Here is a 14905-nt window from a genome sequence, read left to right on the forward strand (position 1 = left end):
TTTACATGCACATCTTCTTACTTCACTTGCTCTCAATGTGGTCTTCCCACCCCTACTGTCTTCTGTCTAGACCTCTTGTTCTCTTATTTATTGATAATTAACCAAGCATAAAGCTTGTCCCTAAATTTTCTACAGAGGAAAAGTGGGCAGAGGAGAAAAGCTCATTAGTGATTAACAGAGCAGAAAGTGTCTCTGGCCTGTTCAGGTTGGTTAGGGGAATTCCACAATCTATAGGCCTCAACTGAACCGGACAAAATGTGTAGCATTTGAGTTTGATTTGCATTAGGGGGTGTCTTTGCCAGGTCTCTGTTGTGTAAACAAGATTATTATGTTAATATTGTGAACTGATCTCACAATAGCTAATTGCATTTGGATCCAAGTTAATCCCTGTTAGTTTTTAGAACTGTGTCAGCTTTGAAAGTGGTTGGTTAGTGGTTTAGGCTCTGAAGAAAGAAGACAATTAGAGCTATCGATTAAACATGCAATGCTGTAATGCACTCAGGAAAGATTAATTTCATAATCTTTCGAATTATGAACGTGGCTTTGACAAATCTTCTATATTAATCAATTCAGATTGATTTGGCACCTGCAACCATACTCCAAATTATCAGTGTGGCTACATTTGCAAATTCTTCATGTTATATTGCTAATTTGTAATTAATCTGCACTCAGTTACAGTGCAATGTGCAGCACATTTTAATTTCCCACCAGTTTCTCACTAAGATCTAAACATATCACCAATTTCCACTCTCTCATTAAGCACACGTCAGAGTTAATTTAATTCAAAGTGTCATGTAGTGTGTTTTAGAGCCATATCAGCTCCATGAGTGAACAAACAAAACTCCAATCAACACTTGTCAACTCAGAATAAGTTTCACTGAAATGTGTTGTGTATGTTACTTATACATTTGGGTTATAGTTAAAATAAGGTATTTCACAGATGGACATTCGACAGTTTATTGAGTTTAAGGCTTTGTGTCCAGCAGGTTGCTCTGTGTCTGGGCCTACCATGGAAGTATTTGGCCAGCCAGCTGGTGCCAACTTGCAGGTGACCAGCAGTCCCATGATTGTCCAGAGCCTGGGTCCAGTCGCTCTAGTGACAGGCCAACCATACACTCCAGGTCCTGCGGCGCCACATCCCCCACCACATCCACAAAGTGTGCTGGTACCCTATACTGATGCCAGGTGGGTAATAGCTATGACAGTAAATGATGATGAGCTCACTAAAACTTAAACGACAATGTTATTAAACTGGGCAACAACAATCTGTTTCAGATCCTTACTGTCCAGAGAATCCCTGGCATCCACGACCCTCAGTCTGTCTGAGACCCAGTCAATGTTGAGTGGCAGACATGAGTGGCCCTATGGCTACCGTGTCCTTCCTCCACTGGGTCTACCTCAGTGCTCCACCCAGGCCAGTGAGGGCGGCGAGCAGCTCAGCCTTTCCCCAGGCACTGCCATGTCTGGCACCACCATATCAGGTGCCACGAGCAACTCTGCCTCCCTGCCCTCCTACCTCTTTGCGGGCGATGCCGGTAGCCCCAAGCAATCTACACGTTCTAAGAAGCGAGCTCTCTCCATGTCCCCTTTGTCAGATGTTATGGGTATTGATTTTAACTCTATCATACGCACCTCGCCTACCTCGCTGGTGGCTTATATCAATGGTTCCCGCAGCTCTCCAGCCTCCCACCTCACCGTCTCACCTGTCCAACCTGAGGTGTACGGTCACTTCCTGGGTGTGAGAGGCCGCTGTATCCCCCAGGCCAACCCCCTCAGCACGCCAGGCTATTCGCTGGCCCTGGCCCCACAGACGGAGCTGCGGTCTGGGACAGAAAGTGGCCGTATGCAGAGGCTTGAGGAGGGAGGAGCTCTGGAGAGCCAGATGGCTAACATGGTGGTGGAGCAGCAGTGCCTCCCAGAGGAAGGAGGGGCAATGGAGAAGACTTCAGAGGTCAGGAACCAACCCCCCAACAACCTGCTGCCATCACGACCATTAGAGCCAGAACTCTTGACTGTTGTCCAAGCAGCTACTCCTCCACAGGGCCCCCCGCCGCCCTACCACTCCCACCACTCCCACCAACACATCCACCTCGCCAGACCTCGCAGCCAGATGAAGGCCCCTTCTCAGGACCCTCTCTCACAGGCTCCCACTGCTCCTCCCAGGCATGGGGTCAGCTTCTTGCCCCAGGTCCCAATGCTGGAGGAAGAAGAAGGAGAGCTGGAAGACTATGGGGGCCACTGCTGTAGGTGGTTGGACTGCAGCGCTGTCTATGACCAAAAGGAGGAGTTGGTAAGGCATATAGAAAAGCTACACGTGGACCAGCGCAAGGCTGAGGATTTCACATGCTACTGGGTGGGGTGTCCACGCAAGTTCAAATCCTTCAATGCCCGATACAAGCTTCTTATCCACATGAGGGTCCATTCAGGAGAGAAACCCAACAAGTGCACGGTATACACCATTATGCCATTCCAGATCATATTTGTGTCTCTTTTTCATGCAAGTGAAGCAGCGTAACTTCCACCCTCATAAGATACTAGAAATCCCTACGATGTGAAGAGTCTCTTTGTGTGACAAGGCTGAGAGATTGCCATCGAAGCAGAAACATGATGAGTGGCAGTGGTTCACTGAGTGCAATTCTCAGTGTTCTCAGTGTTCCCTTCAAAGCCATAGTGTCTTGTTGAGGGCTTTTAAGCCTCTAGCTACAGAAAAGAACAGACTTTCATAAGGTACACACTTCTGTAACTCTTAAATGCCTTCATGCGCTCTGTATTTAAGGCCAAGGTTTAGGACAGAAATATGGCCTCTTTCTCCTCTTAACTCTAGCCATGGGGTAATTAGTGCAGCTCTGTGATAATTGACATGGGAGTTAACTCAATTATGTAGTTATTAAATCAGCACAAAGGCAGCCTAGCACTTTAGATCTGGCAGGGCACCAGTTGGTCTCCCATCTCCCTCACAGAGGGCTCTCTAGTCGCTACTGGGCCTGTCAGCAGGAGGGTGCCTGCCAGGCCATCGTCTGACAAACTTGGCCGTCATTCTGGGAAGGTGATGCCCCATCGCCTGGCTCTCCACAGGTCTGGTTCTGTGGCCAAAGAGTTGGGGGCTTCAATTAAATTCATCTAAAGCTGTTTATCCATGGGCCTGATTACTGATGGACTATTGGCTTTGTTTCTTTGGGACAGTTGATTCAGAGGTGTGTCAGTTCTCTCAGATATGCTGCAATATGGTGAGGACTCTTGAATTTGGTTGTAATTTTTAAGATAATTTGAGTTTTTTTGATATGATATGACCTCATCCACAGACTGACTTGTCAGTCACATTGTAGTTAAAGGTTTGCTATTAAAATGTATTTGTGGTGTGCTCAAGTAAAAAAAAAAAAAAAACTGAGATCACAGACTAGTCTAGAATGTAGACAAATATTTGGCTAAATGGATAGTACACCGCTCTTTCCTTCTTCCTCCTCCTTCTTTTCCTCACTCCCACTGGGAAAATACTTGAGATTTAGATGAATAATAGGCCAACCATTGGCCAACCATGTTTCATGTTGCTGCTTTCAACAAGTCAATTATTAACTGCATGCATACCTGCAGTCGACCTTTTGTACCAAAATACTTACTTATTAGTTGAAGCCAGCTCTGTTGCTATGGGGCTGCAATCGTTGGATGGGTCTGTGTACCATGTAATCATGCAATAATGAGGAAAGTATTCAGAGTGACAACCTATTGCCAAAAACAGAATAGAAGCCAAGTTGCATTCATTTTTATAGGATTTTTGTGGTACAGACTAACTAATTCTGAGCCTGAAAGGTTCTGCCAAATTGAAAGAAATCTGCCAAGAATCACAGCCTGCTGATGAACTATCTGAATCTTACAGAACAGACAGACATGCTAGCATTACTTAGATATTTAGAGAGAGCTGGCTTTGCTTAAAAGAGCCCACCTTATACACCATATAATTGTCCAAGATGTAGGGTCCAACTTTTTGTAAGGAATGATTGGCAGGTAAGTGAACTGATGAATGGTAAATGAAGCGCGAGCCAGTAGCAGAACAATGAGGTAGCTCTTGTTACACAGCGAACACACAGGGCAGGCACAGACTTGTACCTGTCATTTCACAATCTGTTTAATAATGATTGAACAATTTCTTAACACATCCTTGACTCCTCAATGTATTTGTGTCTGCCATATACCTCTATGATTTAAACACATGAGGTTTGAAAAGCATCAATAGAACTAATCACCCAATCTACAGACTTATACAGTCATTTTGAGTCCGCACATGATTTTGAACAAAAGACACATAAATGTTTTTTCCTCACTGAAGCTATTGAACATCTGAATTGTCTGAACACTAATCACATCATCAGCTATTCCTGCACATATAAACATTGCTGTGTATACCTGTGTATACCTTCTCCTGATTGTACTATTTTAGCAGTTGTTTGGTTTGAGATCACAGTTATGGGGCTGAGCTATAGCATTGGTTGTCATGACAAACAAGATTGAATTTGTGTTTCTCCCTTGTTACTTGGTCCTGTAATATAAGTAAAGTAACTGTCTTGGGAAGGTTCATAGAACATACAATAGCCTATATACCCCAGAATCTACGGAGGTTTTTTCAGACATGCACATTAAAAAGATAATATTTTAGACTTTCTTGCGCTATTTCATTTCACTAGGTAATTTCTAGATTTGCTCCTCAGTTAGCCGGGAAATGGCTTATTGGCGTTGTTAGCAAGTCTATTGGAAACCAAATATTAGCAGCTAAATTATGAGTTTTTCCCTTACTGCTGCCATGTGTTTTCCACTGTCAGGCCAAAACTGAAAATGTCACAGTATCCCTTTAATCAGTTCAAGTTCAGCTAGGTAGAGTGAAGACAGTGAAGACACGTAGTTGGTTAGATGACTGAGGAAATTGTGTAGTGAAAATGTAACCCTAGTTCCATGCTAATCCAGTTAATTTCCCTACATGACCAGCTTGAAATTCAAGCCTTGCTAATGCCACTGAATGCAGGCTTGAGATTTCAGGTTTGTCAACATTTTAAGCGCCATCCTTACAATTGTTTGGAGGGAACTAACTTTATTTTGGCACCAGAGACTGATGCTTCAGTGCTTGGAATATGGTTTCACAAACAGGACCGTTTATTATCCTGCATCAATAAACAAATTATTTGGTCCCACAAACTCTATTTTCAACTTGCAGGAAAAAAGCCAGGTTACACACACACACACACACACACACACACACATTAAATTATTTTTACTGATCCAGAACTCTAAACCACCTCCTTGGACTCACCAACAGTCACACTTGTTGTTTTCTGCTTTTAAAATATATAAACATTTTAAATACAATAGGAGACAGCTTAAAAATAATAATACAATAATAACTTAATACAATAACTGACAGTGTGTTACAGCTATTTTTTACACGTCTCAAGCTGTATATTGCTGCTGTCATGTGAAAACCTTGTAACTCCAATCTTGATGATTTTCATCTTTTGACTTCAGTTGAAAGATTCAATGCTTGAGAAAATTCTACCATCTTCGGTCTGATAAAAAACCCTTTCAAACCCTTTCTTAGTTCCTGAAAAGCTGACATTGTGGAGATATGAGGTTTTCACTGGACAGCGACAATATGTTTACGTAATATTTTTATTATCTGTTAACATCAAAGCACATTTCCCTGTGTTTTGAATCATGCCAGGAAGTTGCAAAACAATTATTTCTCATCAGCAAATCCTACCATTTAAGAATGTACATGTCTATGGGGATAGGGACTTTAAAAGTAAAAAGCAGATATTAGGAAACAGGTGAAACTAAATGAGGAAAAAGAGCAAAGAGGGTAGAAATGTCACTGGTGAGACAGGGAGGAGTGGAGATGAGAGTGAATTGACCCCAGAGTAAGACTGGGCACCAGACTGACTCTGCTGGCAGAGATTGGAGCTGTCATTGTTCAAGCAGGGGATGGGCGCCTGCCAGGACCTGTCAGAAGCTGGCTGTAGCGCTGATCTACACTGAGGAGCCATGTTGCTTTCTTTTCAGCCCAAATGTCCCTCACGACAACTAAAAAGCCCTGCATGCTTTATGAGAGCTTCATGAGAGAGGGAGAGAGAGAGAGAGACAAAGAGAGAGAGAGAGAGAGAGTAAGAGCGAACACACAGCCACCCCTGGCCACTACTGGGCTCCTGGCAGTGTGTTTTAGTCTTGCGCTGGTTCTCTCTTGTCTGTCCACTTTGGTTCTGAATGACTATTTATCATGCTTTCTCTGACTATCTGCGCTGTTTTTCTTGAGGTACCCAGTGTGAATGGTCTGTTGTTGATCCTTTTCTCTACGCTTTGTTTAGGAGTGGTGTTGCTGGTACACCTTCCTATGAGAATAAATAGAATGGATGGATAGAGCGAAGAATTACTCTCGGGTGTGAGGAGGGATTTTGAGAAGATAGTGCCTTTCTCACTGTATTGCTCCACTGTTTCATTCTAACTACTCTTTGGTTTCAAATTTTTTGCATTTTCCTTGTCAAAACCATTAAGAATTCCTTAATAGTCCCAAGTTTCTGGTGAACACAGTTGATATGTATGAATTTATAGAAATTCTGACTTACATCCACCATCTCTGCAGCATTGAAAACATGGTTTTCCTAACAGGGAATGATAATGATAGTTTGTGATGTTTGTGAGCTTTCAGAGACAGATTGGGCTTGTTAGACATTTTTTTTTTAAATAGATGTTGACAGGAAATAGCACTGGCCTGATGAGAACGAACGGCAAATATTTCTCCTTGGAATGCAGAGGAATGCAGGTAGTGAAATATTAAAGGAGAAACTTCAGGTTTTGGTGTGGCTTTGCTTTGCATTGCTGGGGGAGAGGCATCAGTATGTGAGGAATCCAGTGCTGGAGGAAGAATAACAAAATGCGACATGGTCTATGTGTCTCCTCTGTGAGGCTTAGTAAGGACATTCCAAACCCCCTGTGACCAGGAAGTCCAAAGTCCTGGCCTTGCAATGAGAAAGCACTGATGATTCACATAGTTTAGACATGAGGTCACTGTAGTGGTGTGATACTGCAAAAACGAGACCTGTTTTGTTGACTTGGATTAGTATGATTTTTCCTAAAACCCCTGGAGTAAGGGTACTAATCATAATGACGATATAGTGTAGTCATTTAGTCTGAGCTTTGCTGTGAATGCATTAAGAATGTATTGTAACAATTACATTTTTGGTATTGATAGCTACCAACTGCTGTCAAGGTGATGCAAGATAAAAAAGAAAAAGACTACAATAGAGTAATGTCTGTATAAACACTGACCCCTGCTGGTTACACTGATAACCATCAGGCACAAATGTATCAAAATGTATTACTTAAGACTTGACCGATTCTTCCAACAATTGAGCAACCAGTGATGTTATGGATGCATACAGCTAGCAAAAATTAATGGTACTATATCTGGAGAGTAGATATCTGTTTATCAGAGTGTGTTGTGCATTTTTCGTACATATGAATATGCACTTGGTATACCCCGTCTCATTAATGCTGGTAATACAAACACAACCTTGATTACAGCAGCAACTTGTAACTGATTTTTTTTTGTCTATATTGGTCTTTGTAGATATTATAGGGGGCAGAATGGAGAGTCAGAACTGATAATCTTGTGCTGTGAGAAGATTAAAGACTCATCTCATGCTCCACAGTCTAGCTGCCAACCCATTCGAGCCTTGATGAATATTTCAAACATCTTTGAGTTTTACAAATCTGGTTTGGTTCCTGCGAATATTTCTAAAATACAAAGGCACTGTTGTGAGAATTACTTAAATACAACTTACAGTAGAATTTATTTTACATTTTCAAATTACAAATTACATAATACACAAAATAATGAAATACTACAATAGGAATGGGCGGGTGGTGAGAGCATTGTGGTTGTATAATCATCAAAAGTGAAGACAAGAGATGTTCCCCACTGAACAATAGCAAGGCGTTTTATTTAAAAAGTATCAGAGAACAGAAACATTTTATGAAAGAACCAAAATTTATTTGTCTCCCTTTGGCGCTTCTAAATTTGACTCCCTCTCTGGGCCGGGCAGCTGTACAGCCGCTTGTCTATCAACCATAAAACTAGCGGTTTGCAGTTGGGGCTAACTTGAGTGTCAGTTCAGTCTAAAAGCATGTCATTTTAGCATTCAGGAGGTATTCCTCATTTCTTTTGCCACGGCCTCCCACACACTGAGGGCAGCAGGTCTGTGTCTCTGGTGAGCTCCAGCTAATCCTCATCCTGCTCCAGGTGTGTGTGCAGCTTCAGGTTGGAGGTGCTTGTAGTGCTGCTGTATGGCACCGGATGGAGCCAGCAGTCCAAAACAGTAGTCTTCCACAACAATGACCCCCCAGCCCCTTATCATCTCTACTGTATTTGAAATGCATGTAGTAGAAATACTGCTCATCTGTGGCAATTGGATGACATTGGACTTAAACTACATTTACTGTGTGCTAATGTGCGGTTACAGTTTGAGGGCTGTAAGAAGGCTTTCTCTCGGCTAGAAAACCTGAAGATCCACCTGCGGAGCCACACAGGGGAGAAACCTTACCTATGTCAGCACCCTGGGTGCCACAAGGCCTTCAGCAACTCGAGTGACAGAGCTAAACACCAGCGCACACACCTGGACACAGTGAGTGGCAGGCATCACACACACACACACTCGTACACATACACACTCATGTGCACACACAAATTATGGATGGTACTTTAAAGCCTGTGTATGTGTTTGGGTTTGTCCGTGTGTGTGTGTGTGTGTGTGTGTGTGTGTGTGTGTGTGTGTGTGTGTGTGTGTGGACTGCTAAATGTTTTCATATGTCTGTGGTGCAGAAGCCGTATGCATGCCAGGTCCCTGGCTGTGCAAAGCGCTACACTGATCCCAGCTCCTTGAGGAAACATGTGAAATCCCACTCTTCCAAAGAGCGACAGCTACGGAAGAAGGTAAGTATTACAGTACATGCCTTCACTCTAATCATAATTAACATATCCATTTATAACAACATTACATTATACTTACATATAATTGAAGAGATGTGTATAACTATATAATGACTATAGAAATATACCTATACTATTATGATATATTGATCACTGTATGCTTGTATAAATTTTGCACTTGTTTTTGCTTGATTCATGCATGAGTCTAAAAAGTGAATTTGTAAACTGTCGGCTGAATTTGTAAACCCTGACATTAGCTGCCTACGGACTCTGGAGTCATGACTAACGTTCCACCTCAACCAACTCTCATTAGTGATAATTGCAAATAGACAAAATCACCTCTTGAACATTACAACCACGGACAAAGAAAAAGTAATATTAACACATTTCACATCTACTATAGTTAGGAACTTTTTTGTCCTAATTGCCTGATGGTATTGAGTTGTTTCTTGCTTTGATGTGTTCTGCATCCCACTCTGCTGAGCTCTGCGAGTCCTTAAGATGTGTAATGACTGTATGACTGTTCATGGACGTATTTGCAGGTGTGCATGCTAAAACATGAAAGTATGTGACATAAGTGACATATGAGGAGTTCATATAACCACTTGCTGCCACTGACAGAGCTCGATCACACTAAAATACACACATATTGTTTATATCATAGGCTTGCACTGCTTGCACCCTCTGTATTTTCTACTTTGGGATACTAATAGAGTTTCACATGGTAACACAATATTGCAGCACGGTAAAGTTCAGATTGTGTGCGTGAGAATTATGGTCTTTAGCTCACTGTCTTAGTGAAGGTTATGTCACCATAGATACAGCCACAGAAGGTGGGTTGTTACTAAAAAAAAAGTGACATTTTACAAAGTCTCCCACATGCACAGCTTCTTTCATTAACAAGTTAAATAACAGGTTTTCAAACTCAGTAATCTTCCTGTGCATTTTGCTAATGCCTCTTGAGATGGAATGCATATTATATTTGTTTCTTACAAAGATCACTGTAAAAACCTAGCTTATATACTTAACCTCCTAAACATCCTATAGCTGTTTTCCTACTATTCTTGTCTGCATATAGGCACCAGCCAGGCGTTTAACTAGAACCACAAGAAGAGATCCATACATTGGCTTCCAGTTGAATTTAGAATTGATTTTAAAATGTTATTGGTTAGTTTGAAAAACAATAAACGGCTTGGCTCCAGATAATATAAGAGACTTTTACTCCCCATAGTCATAGATCTACTGATGAAGCTTTTTTAACCGTACAAACATCTAGATTAAAGACAAAACTACAAAGAGAAAACTAATTTGTTTTTGTGCTCATTAAACTCTAGTCATTTGTTGGTTAAGTTTAGGTGAGCTATGAGTGAATGGAGTCAGCAGTATAAGACTAAGTAGTATTATTATTAATATCACCACTAATACTACTAATACTACTACAATTAAAAGGAAAATCAGCCCAAAATCCACTTAACATATCTTTAGTTATTTTGCTGTTGAATATCTGTTCATCTCATGCTGTTTGGCACTGATTATGATACATTTTCCATGTGTGTCGTGTCTCTAGCTGAAATCCTCTGTTGATGTGACCCAGGAAGCACTGACAGACTGTTTAACCATCCACCCGCTGCAACCGAGCCTTTCTCCTCTGGCGAGGATTGACAACAGCTTGGATCCGTCCCCCAGCACCTCCCATGAGCCATACTCCGGTACATATGTTTTCACTCCGACACTTAGATTTCATAGAATGCGTTTGATATTAAAAAAAAAAAAAACGAGTTACGCAACCAGTAACCCCCTGCAACCATGTGCACATAATAGGTTTATCTGTTAGCTTTAGCCTGTGTTTTATACCCTGAAGTGTCATCTGTTTATCATCCCTGCTCCTCAGCTGTTCCGCAGGGGAAAGATTCCTCCAGCAGTCCTCACCTGGCTCTGCTGTGCTCCTTACAAGATAATTACAGGTACTCAGCACTTTGGCATTATTGTGTCAGGTGTGAGGTTTTCACATTTGAATTAATAAAAATTGATGAGTTATTTAATTGATAAAAAAAAAAGAATTATTCAAATGACTGTGGTATGAAAATTCCTATAAGCATCTGCCACAAAATAGACCATTCACAACTTTTCAAGCATGTGTTGCTGTTTTGCATTGGATGCTGCAGAGCCTAAATAATGTGGGGGGAAATTCTCATTGATACTAAAAAAATTGATACTAAAGCCTTATGTTGGGTAAATGTAATGTTGAGTGCACATACCCAGTCATCAGCGGAAGAAACTCAAATCCTGTGGAATTTAAACATGTTCAGCGACACTTGTCTTCACAACAGCTAACTGTGGGAGCGGTTAGCTTTACTGGCCAAGCCAATTGGTATTTTCTTTTTATTTTGAATTCCCATTGGCACAGTGACTGCAGCCATGACTGATTTAAATGCTTCACGATCCCTTTTTCTCTCTTTTTACTGATCTGAAACAAATAACTACTTAAACATTGGTTGTCATGGCTTCATGGCTATAAGCTCATAATTAGAATAATCTGATTAAAATAAAGCACCATTTTCTCCCCTGGTGAAAGACTCTAAAGGGTTTTTTTGTGGGTGCTACACCTCCACTGTGAAGAAAGCGGCTGGGAAGAGATTTTACAGGTTGGGAATGGCCAGCAACACTGTTGCCTGGTCAGCTCACAGGAAAACATCCCTTCATCTATACACTTCAAAGCCTGTGATGAAGGATTTCTGCCGTTCTGAGCAGCCAGATGCTCATGGCTCCTCACTGGCTGTGATTGTTCCTGTAGCAGCGGTAGGCCAAAGCATTCACTGCAGGATTCTGGGTAGACAATTGGCCTGTGAAAGCAGGCCTTGCCTTGCCTCATTGGTCTCAAGGGCTAGTATTAATGGATGCTATAGCCACCAACAAGAGTGGTTAAGGAATTCAATAAGTGAATCATAAAATCTAAAAAATGCCATTTAAAGTCTGGCGGGAGATGAGAATTGCTGTAATTACTTTTCTAGATGTTAAATCGATTGTAAAATCCTTGTTGCCATTTTTTCTCTGCACCTTTATGTGATTCCTTTCTCTCCTCATTCAGTCTTTGCATATTGTCAGCAAACTTTGGCTCCTTTAACACTCACAGTATTGGCAAGCAGACATATGCAAAAGTGTTACTTGGCAAACCCGTACAGCTACATAAAAGCTATATAATATCTTCTTTCCCTTTTTTGCCCTATCACATTTTTGTGCTTACTACGGCAAATACTGCATAGTGAACATCATTCTCTGCATCTTCAGCAGCCAAAATGAATGAAACATCACTTACTGAGGCATATTTTAGTATGGTTTTAAAAGAATATATAATTCACCAAGGCATATATTTCCCACACATTAAGAATTAACACCGTGCCTATTTTGCAGTCTACCTCTTTATATCGATTAAATACTGGTTCCGATTTTTGGTCAGTTCAGCTTATCCATGCTCCATAGAGTACAGATATAATCGTTTGTTGATAAATGAGGATGGTCGATACACTAATTAACTGTTTGGCTTTTCTTTATTCAACCAGCAGAGTATTTACTCTAGTCTGAAACATTTCAGGTTTGTTGATCCTTCCCCCCACCAGCTCATCCCTGGGGACCAGTGTGGGCCTCGCTCTTCCACCTACGTCCCCCAGCCTCCCTGTGGGGCATCTCTGCAGAACAACCAGGATCTGAGGCAGCCCAGTCAGCCTCCTGAACTACCAGATCATAACCCAGGTACTCAGAGGGGTTCGTTTTGACTGATGTTAAAACACAGAAATATTCATTTCATAGAGGTGAATACAGTTACAGAGGCCAGCTTCGTGGCATCGGGGGGGGGGAAGCCTTGGAGTGAAAAACATAATTCCTACTGGAGGCTCCTCTGAAAGGGGTTGTAGTACAAGTTTCATATCTGACTACCCTATTAGTAAATGTGTGGGTGGTTTGACAATCTGTTTGGACAGATTTTCTCACATGTGCGTTGATCATGCAGTATATCTTTATGTTGTGTAGCAGGTGGCTGGTGTTTTTTTCTTGGTAGACAAAATCAGGCAGCTCCACTCTACGTAGCTTTAAATAGATATCACCCTTTTCCCCCCAGACTTGACAGCCGCAGTGATATTGACAAGGTGTTCACAAACACTTAATTCAGCTTTTACTTTTGAGATAAAGACAAGGTTTAAAAGGACTCAAACACTCAATTTGTTTCATAAATTGTAGATCTTCTACATGAAAGCCCGGTATTACAATGCACAATTCAGGGGGGAAAACGCTATAAACCTTATTTGAATTGTTTTTCACAGTGAGGAGGATAAAATAGAAATCTTGTCTGTTTTCTCTCCTCATCTGTAGAGCTCTCGGTGCAGATGAAGATGCTGTATTCTCTTCCATCGTATAGTGGTGTCACAACACAGTCCAGCTCATGTCACCTGATGCAAGTTCAAGCCTTTGGTGACAGCCTCGCTCCAACAGTCAATACTCTCAATGGGATGCACTCCTCACAAAGACCTCTGTCTTGCATTACAGGTGATGAAAATATAGTCTAAACAGAACTGTTATAGGATCAGCACTTTATTGGCATGGATTTCATACCAATCACTGCATGTGTGTGTGTGTGTGTGTGTGTGTGTGTGTATGCAGAATTTGACGTCCACAGCCAACCACAGGATTTGGGTGTTGCTCGAGAACTGGAAGGGGAGGATTTCTTCAGTGTGGTGGACCACTGCACAAGCCACATCTCCTGCATCTATACAGAAGGGTGACATGATTCGATTGTGGAAGACCTGTGGGTCGCTTTCCCTTGCACTATTTTGTGTCCCCGATCGATTTAAGTCAAATGCTTATTAGGAGGGACACATGAATGCCTCTGCACGCTGGCTGCAGAGTGGTGCTGTGACATCAAGCTGAATATTTGATGATGAAGCAGGTTAAGATGCTCCTTAGAAAAAATAGAAGAAGGGACTGACTTTCTTACATTCTTCATACAGGTCTTTTTTTGTTTGACTTAATCCATGTAAATGTACTATCTGACTCTACGCACTGGCTTTTCATGTCTCCATAATCAATGATATTAACCACAGAGCCTGCAGGATTTTAATGTTTACTTGGATTCTCCAATTTTTACTACAGTTGTATAACATATAGTACTTTGTGTAGTTTCTTGTGACATTTTGCACAGTACTCTTACAATGCAATCAAAGAAAAGTACATAAAGGATCATTTATTATGCTTTTGTTAGAGCCATGTCACTGTAACTATAGTAACAAGAACGCCTTACCATGTCGCTGTAATATGCATAGAGATAACCACGTTGTTACATGCATTAAATGTTGTGCTATCAGTGTTTTTGTGCCTAGGCTATGAGACAGATTTGTGTTAACTTTTAAATATATTTGGGAGAAATCAAGACAAAGAAATAAATCTTTTGCACTCCTTTTGTCAAACCTTATTTGTTTTATTTGTAGTTTTTAGTTGAAGACATTCTGAACTCTGTCTTGTAGATTAGCTCCTGGTAGCATTATTTACAAGGCAATACTTCCACCATACATCCCGTATCTCCTTGTAAATTATATGGAGCAGATGCACAAAGGAAGCACAATGCGATGTGTAATGCACCTGAACACATGACTAGAGCCAAGACACTCATTAACTATCAATTTCAACTCATTTTTCTACAAACCTTTAAGGACACAAACAACACAACTTAGTGGAAAATATGTTTGAATGCAGATTGTGGAAGAGGTGTAATGACTTGCCCAAAACAGTTTAAATTAACAGTGAAAAGATATTTGTGGCTGTTGAAAAGAGTCATTTTATGAAATGGATTATTATTGTGCAGCTCATGAACCAGGTCGTTATTGGCAGAGATTCACTGATTTATTTGTGGCTCTCCAAAATAATTCAAAAAATAGTGCAGTTGGCATC

The 14905-nt window shown here is 41.2% G+C and overlaps 1 protein-coding gene across 1 annotated transcript; it reads left to right on the top strand.

The window, feature by feature from the left end:
• The first annotated feature begins 994 nt into the window (after window positions 1-994).
• On the top strand, window positions 995-13743 carry glis3 (GLIS family zinc finger 3). The gene is made up of 9 exons (XM_071914853.2): window positions 995-1185; window positions 1276-2449; window positions 8502-8663; window positions 8861-8971; window positions 10536-10677; window positions 10860-10932; window positions 12561-12730; window positions 13334-13507; window positions 13622-13743. The coding sequence occupies exons 1-9, from the start codon at window positions 1010-1012 to the stop codon at window positions 13741-13743; spliced, it is 2304 nt and encodes a 767-aa protein (XP_071770954.2). The 5' UTR covers window positions 995-1009.
• The last annotated feature ends 1162 nt before the right edge of the window (window positions 13744-14905 follow it).

This window comes from Centroberyx gerrardi, chromosome 2 (assembly GCF_048128805.1).
Source record: "Centroberyx gerrardi isolate f3 chromosome 2, fCenGer3.hap1.cur.20231027, whole genome shotgun sequence".
Taxonomy (NCBI): domain Eukaryota; kingdom Metazoa; phylum Chordata; class Actinopteri; order Beryciformes; family Berycidae; genus Centroberyx; species Centroberyx gerrardi.

Bases quoted from the DNA above. Each gene is read 5' to 3' on its own strand.
- glis3 (XM_071914853.2), top strand. From the start codon at position 1,010: ATGGAAGTATTTGGCCAGCCAGCTGGTGCCAACTTGCAGGTGACCAGC. The intron at 8,664-8,860 runs GTGAGTGGCAGG...TCTGTGGTGCAG, and splicing joins AGCGCACACACCTGGACACA to AAGCCGTATGCATGCCAGGT. The intron at 13,508-13,621 runs GTGATGAAAATA...GTGTGTATGCAG, and splicing joins ACCTCTGTCTTGCATTACAG to AATTTGACGTCCACAGCCAA.